The sequence below is a fragment of the Aptenodytes forsteri genome, unplaced genomic scaffold (genome assembly GCF_000699145.1).
Source record: "Aptenodytes forsteri isolate BGI_AS27 unplaced genomic scaffold, ASM69914v1 Scaffold70, whole genome shotgun sequence".
NCBI classification, from domain to species: Eukaryota; Metazoa; Chordata; class Aves; order Sphenisciformes; family Spheniscidae; genus Aptenodytes; species Aptenodytes forsteri.
Genome location: NW_008795690.1, coordinates 1 through 7,931, shown reverse-complemented (window position 1 = coordinate 7,931; position 7,931 = coordinate 1). Strand labels below are relative to the sequence as shown.

General features: G+C 35.5%; 2 protein-coding genes across 2 annotated transcripts in view; both read right to left on the bottom strand.

Moving 5' to 3' along the window:
* Positions 1-221, bottom strand: part of WDR88 (WD repeat domain 88) — a 27,574-nt gene extending 27,353 nt beyond the window's left edge. Inside the window, 1 exon segment of the mRNA XM_019473016.1 lies at positions 129-221. Coding sequence (XP_019328561.1) covers positions 129-221 — 93 coding nt within the window.
* A 765-nt stretch (positions 222-986) lies between these two features.
* Positions 987-7,367, bottom strand: LOC103901897 (G patch domain-containing protein 1-like; the record flags this gene model as incomplete). The annotated part of the gene is made up of 9 exons (XM_009282860.1): positions 987-1,302; positions 2,540-2,685; positions 3,210-3,334; positions 3,778-3,888; positions 4,943-5,147; positions 5,844-6,013; positions 6,367-6,500; positions 6,772-6,899; positions 7,186-7,367. Coding segments are annotated over 9 exons (1,223 nt in total), but the record flags the coding sequence as incomplete, so codon positions are not given.
* Between the last annotated feature and the right edge of the window lie 564 nt (positions 7,368-7,931).

Below are 7,931 nucleotides of genomic sequence, written 5' to 3'. Positions count from 1 at the left end.
CCCGCCTGGGCCGCGCTCCCCTCGCGCTACCTCAGGCGGCGTCGTCCCCGCAGCGGGACAGCGGCGCTCAGGGCCGGGCCCCACCGGCCGCCGCCGCGGAAGGGGCGCGGGCACGGGGTCGTTCCTACCGCGGCTGCGTTGCTGCTCCTGCGGAAACGCCTTTGAAGCTTTAAGGGGACAAACTCCGAGGAACTACCGTGCGATGCAGTTGTCGGGTTCATGTTTTTCCTGTAACGGAGGCAACCTCAAGGCCCGATGTGTTATTTTTCCTTCCATCACTCAAGTTTTCTTGTTGCCTTTACATTTAAAACCGCACTATCTGTGTGTCAACAAAAGACTATTACATCACTTTGCTCTCATCAAGAGCTGTCACAAAGCTGTGGATACCGAAAAATACATTAAATCAGGCCCCTGAGAACTGCCATCTACAACAGTGAATTTCAGTTTAAGGCTTTTGTTCATAGTTTTAAGCAGGAATATTCTTGGTTTCCCTGTACAGCTGGAAAGAGAAGTTCTGTGGGTCTCTTAACAGCCTGTTCATTCCAAGAGCAGTTCACTATTGTTTCATAGTTTATATTAAAATAATTCTACAAGATGACAATTGCTTTTTAAATGCAGTGCATGGAACAAAAAGAAAAGTGGTATAAACAGTTTTCATTGTAACTACATAAAATGAGGCAGATTATAATTATAGTACTAATCTTTTAGTACATTAGCCTTAGTAATTTGTGTCAAAGTGACAGTTTATTGGTTTAGATCTGCTGTAGTAAATGCTATATACAATTTGGAGATGTAAAAATAACTCCAAGTACAGCCAGATACTGCAAAACTGCAATGTGAAATTCTGCATTAGACTCATTGAAAAGACTTGCACCCAATACAAATTTTATATCGCTTTAGTTTTTGACTTCCTAACTTAATTCAGACTGAAATTTACTCTCCAGCATTTTAGAGGTCCTACGCAATGACTTACCATACAGAAGTGATTTTTAATACTTAAGTTTATTAAAATATCTTGTTTCATGTTAATTAAAACAGAGCCTGCAGTATTTCAGATTATGCTGCCCAGAAAGGAGTCTTTTCAACATTCCATAATCCATACATTTTGAACATATGAAGCATCACAAAATAAACATATGCACATTTACGTTCAAACAAATTCAATATGAATACAGTTATCGACAGTGCTTCAAAGTATACATGATTGATCTACCATCATGGAGGAGATCAAAAATTTGAGATCAAAAGTCACACAGCACTGAAGAAAGCAAGCTACCTCTTCAATACTGAAGTTGTTTTAATCTAAAAGGGAGAAAGAAAAAGTAAAAGGTCAGACTAAATAGTAACATGCAACTTTAAGAACATTTAATTACTTGAGCAGTTTCTTAAACCTTAGTTTAAGAGACAGAGCTATGTGAGATAAAAACATTTCTCAGTGATGTAAAGAGAGACATGCAAATGCGAAGACTTCAAAATAACTGCTTGTACAAACAAGTCTAACTATTCTGTGCAAAATGCATAAAAGCATATTTTAGCTATTTAGAAATCAAAGGAGAAGTAATTTCGTTTTTTAATAAGAAAACACCAATACATAACCGAAGCTCAGTTCCAAAGGAATGGAAGGCAGTCCTTTGGAATGCCAGCCTTTCCATGGATACATGTCCATTCCACTAAACACCTAGACCCCAGCATTCTGCCATTAGGCCAGCTGGATGTGGTATTTCAACAAATACCTTGAGACCGCTCCTTCAGCTAATAAGAGATGCTACACAGAAGCCAACGCAGTAACTGTCCCACACAGGATGCACTTAAAGTTGACTATGATCTGAACTAGAGACAGTTACTTTTGTTTGTACTTTACTTCAAGTGTGTGAGCAAAATGAAATTGCAAATCATTCTTTTTTGGTTTTCACATTTCTGTTGGCACTATGTTCAAGTCTCTAGTTTATAAGAATGTAATGGCACAGTCTAAATTTAGCAGACATGTACATGACTCAAGCATGGTTCTGCTTGCTTCACTGCTCCTTGTTCAAGCACAGAATTCTCTTAAGCGTCAATGCCACACAATGGATCTATTTGAATCAGATCTTTCGCTAATTATCAACAAACTGAAGCAGACTCAAAACATTCTGAAGCAGACAATGTTGATTCCAATGTCTCCAAGTAAAGAGAAGTAGACAAAGTAATGGAAATATGAATCACCAGCTGCACTTGTTCCATTTTTAATTCCCATTCAAAATACCTTCCAAAAATATCAGTCATCTTTAACTATAACCTCCATTAACTAGCAGGGTTGTGTATTTAGTGCCCTTTACCTCAAGAGGCTTCTATCCTAAAATTAATTATCCTCTAGCTTAAGATACCTAATATTTGTAATCTTTCCTCACTTTATTAAAAAAAACCCAAGCAGTATTTTATATTCATAAAGAGACTGGCTGCATATTTGCTGCAAATAGTTCACTGGAATGACAACTCATAAATTGAGGTTTTAGTTATCCACTGCAAAATTTACAAGTGTTTAAGTAAACTTTCTGTTTACCTTCTTAGAAGCTCTTTGGGTGACAAGCCTGTGGTATCTATATCACTAAGGCTGTCACTGCTATCTGCAGTGTCTGAGCTGCTGTCTTTTTCCGATTTTTTATTCTTGTTTTTTCCTTTGTTTTTCTGTTTCTTGTGTTTCTTTTTCTGTAAACAGAAAATAAATAATCCCTTATTTCATTGTGAGAGACTTGGGTTTTTCTGAAAGGCAACAACAGCAAAAAGTTGATTTCAGTGTAGACTCCAAGCTTAACTGAAACAGAACACTTAACAATGACTCTTTTCCACTACTCAGACTAAGCTAAAAAATATGTACCAAAACCACGCATTTCATCCCAAGCACTCAACCCCCCTAAACCAGAAATTTCATTATTATTATAATTCGTATACAAGCCATGAATTATATGCAGTTCTCAGAATATGCCTGGTATCTTCAGCATACAACATTAAACTACCTAACATTCTACCTATAGTCACACTGTATATATGGAAAAAGCAGCATCCTAGTTGGATAGTTTTCTGTTCTGAAGTTCAGGTTTCAAGACACCTGAGAAACTCAGTTGCTTAAGTTCTTGTCCCAGTATATCTATTTTATACAACTTTCCATAAATAATAAAAAATTTTGACTGGCAGATCATTGAATCAATAAACTGTTTATTTAAATTAAATACCTTTTCCTTTTTGTGTTTGTGTTCTCTCTTAGTCTTGTGTTTTTCTCTGTGCTTTCTATGTTTTTCTTTCCTACTAGGCCCAGGAAAACTTGCTGACACCACTGGTTCTTGTTGCCAAGTAGGGCCTAAAGTGCAAAGCAAATGTGGAAACAAAAAAGCATGACAAAAATTCTGTATTACTTTTAATCTCATAGGATAGTTAAAAAAAAAATCTAAGCTTTCAAATGGAAAAAAAACGTTTACAACTCCTAGCTGCAACCTTCCTACTGTAATTAAATGCCTTTGCAATCTGTTATTAAAAGGAATTGCAAGGCTGGTCCCATATTTTCACTACAATTTTTTACCATTGCCTCTATAGAGCTACAACAAAGTTGGTACACAGGCAAAGAGGTTCCTGCTAGTGGATCACAGCATGGTAACAAAGCATTTGTCAATGCCAGTTTGACATAACACAGGCATTTAAGAGGTAAAGTACCTATTCACAAATGTTTTTTAAAGAGAAATAACTTATATCTTACATATGACTTCAATGTGCAGAATTTACAGGCTAGAAGTCTACAGAACCTACCAGAAGAAAAAGCTGGAGGCAACTTTGGTCCAAATTCCTCTGCTGCATCCAGTTCCTGCTTTGAAGTAGGCGACAAAGAAATGCCAGGATCAGTTGAAGCAGCCACAATCTCTATGAAAAAAACAAAAACAACTTTATTTGAAAGGAAAATAAGGTAACACTTTTTCCAAAAAGTACTGAAGAAAGTTAAAGGAGACTTTCTAAAAACCTCTAAGAAAGCAAATTGATCAGCATCCTATACCTCCGTGGACTGCTTTGGCCAACTAGATAGCTGACATTCTGAAACATGTCAACATACTGCCCTTTTTTTTTTTTAATCCAAATTTACCTTTTACACTCTACAATTACTAATTAAATTAATATCAGTGCATGTGTTTGCTTTCATTTAGTAACACAGTACTACTTGTCCATTACTTAGAATGAATAAAAAACTCCAGAAGATGTATAAAGTAATAAACACTAAAAATTAGATGTTAACAGAACCAACTGTGACAGTAAGTGGACAAAGTATTTCCATTGTAAGCTAAATATATTGTACATTTTGTTAATTTAATGACATCCTGAAAATACGGGAACTTTTTACAGCTCACTTAGTAAAATTTAATAAGTAGTACAGTAAAAGATTGGTCTTCTCCTTCTCTTGTGGAAGTATTCTGGCAACTTTTATAACTAGAATACAAATAAAATGCAACTTTTTGATGTCTTAGTAAAGTTATTTCAACATTATATTTTACTGGAACATCAGTATTTAGAGAGTGAATTTAATTATCAAAAGAAATGCAAGTCATTTATTTCTGAATTTGTCAAATATCCACCACAAGACAGTCATAATTTATCAATCTATCTTACAATTTATCATAGGTATAAAAGTTTCCCTGTATTTCTCAGTGAAGTATGCCCTAACATTAGATGTTTTGTTCCCCCTCGCTGTTTAACAAGCATATTCCATAGGACAGTTTGCTTGTAAAATCTACATAAGACACATGGTGACGTAAATAACATTGTAATATGCAAGGCCTTATTCAGTGCTGTATTATTCACAGCTCCACCAATGCCAGATGATCTGCACAAGAGCATAGTACTGTCCTAGCAGTCCTGGAGTATTTGATTCATAAATGAAGCTTTTACAAGGTATTTATAAAAATGAACATCCATTAAGCACTACCTTGTACATTAAATGAAGAACTGTCTGGTAGGTCAACTTGCTTGGTGGTTTCTGAATCTATTACCGAACTAGTTGGTTGCTGTTCTTCATCACTCTCTTCTTCAGAGGAAGACGATTTTTCATCTGAGGAACTCACAAAGATGGCCTTAAATAAGTCCATAGATGGTCTGCTTTCTTCTTCCTGATCCTTATCTTCATTAGCTACCTGCAAAACAGCATCATAACAAACTGCATTTAAAAACTAAAGAAACTAACAATCTCCCTCTGATAAGTAATAACTTCAAAGATGCCAACATGCATTTAACAAAACACTCGAATATCACAATAGCTGTGAAATATACAATCTTAGGAACCGCTAGTCCAAAATAGTAAAACTCTGAAATGCTGCTAAACTAAGTCAATGTCCTGTAAAGGGCAGCGCAATTTGTGCTACTAAGACAGTTGAAAATAGATCCCCAGATATTATAAATTCTAATTCATTAATTGAAACTTCAATTATACACTACTAAATTTAAGCAAAAGGAAAACATCACCTGTCTCCCCAAAGTACGCACCCTCCTCCATTCCAAGCAGAAAAAAATATATTCTATGCCTGTGAGCAAAGTGGGTGTAAGGGACTGAATTGAACTACCAGACTGCTGAGCTGCATTTTAACTTCTCTTAAGATGCTATTTTGAGTATAGTCATACTTGCTATCCTTGTATGCTGTAAGTGTTTTACATCTCAGAGTTACAACCTCAAAATTCTTCAAAGTACAATTCTCATGTCTTTGCTTATCCTGAGTTGGCTCTTCTGCAAACTGATCTGTATTAGATCAATTCATATATTACCCAACCTTATTTCAGGGTTGTGAACATTTACAGCTATTCCCCTTTAATTTCAAACACCGTTGTAAACTCACCTCAGTGGGAAGAGTTTCACTTGGCCCAGTTCCACATTCTTCTGTTGCTGATACTGGTGGCTGCTGCTGAACATCAGCTTTTGATCTAGCAAGACTAATGAATTCACTGATAGAATCTTTTTTCTCCTTCTCTTTATCTGACACATCCCATCTTGAAGGTTTCTTTGCTTCTAAAAACATCCCAAACATTCAAATCAATTGCATGCCAAATTATCCTGCATTTCATGGCCTACTTGATTTTAAATTACTCTGCTTCTTCAGTATAGTTTGACATTTTAAAAATCTTTCTAATTAACATCTGACCTATAAAGGTCTTCTAGGTAGAAGAAATTAGCATAATATCACTGACTTCAGTTTTTATATCACTGAATTTATTTTCAACTTCTTAAGTTTGTGGGTTTTTTTTTAAAAAAAAAAAACAAAACAAACACAACAGGCGGATAAGTTCTCCATGACAAAGATATGCTTTTTCTATACTATTATCTCAATTATAGCTAAATGAATAAAGTAACAACAAACTTACTGTTGAGACTGTTATTCTGTTGGATGTTTTCATTTGTTGCTTGAGTTACAGATGTGGTGGGCTCAGGCAGAGTTAAGAAATTAAACACAGAATACTTGTCTCGTTTCACTTTTGGTAACCCAACAATGGAAGAACTAGAGGGAAATAAAAATGTTTGTTGATTATTGTTTTCCACACGGAAAAGGCCTCAAATTATCTACAACAAACAAACACCTACAGTAGTCCTTAAAATGCATACTATTTTGTCAGAGGTCACCATGTTTAATGAGGCAAATAAAAACATTAGGCAGTTCTGTATTACATCTATTATGACACAAAGAAAACATCAAGCCAGATTTTCCACAAGCATATGAAAAACTTAGAATTTTCAAAAAGTGTTCAATATATCAGTATCAATCATCTTACTCAGGATATGGATCAGGAACATTGAATCTTTTACACAACAGCTTTTCAGGATGCCATTCAAACTTGTCTCTTGTGAGTTTGCCAAACATCTTCATCTTCACAGCAGTTTCCTTATCATCAATATCATTCTGAAAAAGTCAAACATTTATAGCTGCTAAATAAGTAACAACTTCCTGAATTGACTATTACTGTTATAAGACTTAAGAACAGGACAGTAACATAAATATTTAAGTGTAGTTTAACAAATCACTGCTTTGTATACAGTGAGTGTTTTCAAGTGTTTGCTAAACAGAAGGGCAACAAAACATTGACATTGTATCTACAAAAGAGTTTTAAAGAAAAAGAACTTTGAAAGTCAGGGTTAAGGCAGCAACTGCAGCTCCAATGTACTAAAAGACTATAAACAGCGTATACCTCTTGGTCCCGAGGAACTTCGACTTTGTCAACATCATCTTCATATTTGGCCCGGGTAAACCTGGATGACAGTGTTGAATTTGAGGATTTGTAGAACATTGCCGCACGGAAGAACTCCTCCTGTTCTCTTCCTCGCTCCCATTCTGTCATACTTGGGTCTAAATAATGTTCCAATGTATCTACTATAAGATAAGGAGAGAAATGCTTAGCAGAGATTACAGCTTATTTAGGTCTGACGCTTTCCAAACAAAAAATAAGATAATAAGCAAACATCCTTGCAAGTATTTAATGAGTATTTAGTTTAAGGATAGTATTAATCTCAACTGTGTTATTCCTTGATAAGCAGAGGTAGTTTTTCAAGATAGCACGAATGACAGCATTTGCCAAACGTAAGATAGATATTTTAAATAATTTTACTTGTAATGCTGATTCCTTACTTATTGCCCTCTAATGAATGTTCAAAATACTTAATGTATTTAATAGGCGTTTAAAACAAAAAGTATAATCCAAAGCTGTATCAAATAACTAAAACACAGAACACAGAAGTTAACTAGTGAGTAAGCCTGGCCAGGCTTTGGCAACTTCAAGGGGCTTTCTGGTATATAAAGTGCCCACTGAGAAATATAGAATTTGGACACAGGTTTTTGTAAACAATACAGAGCCTGTTTAAAGCAATGGGTTCACATTTGCTCCCAGAAGGAACAGGAAATAACACCAGCGAAGCAGAGACACACTTCACTTCCTTA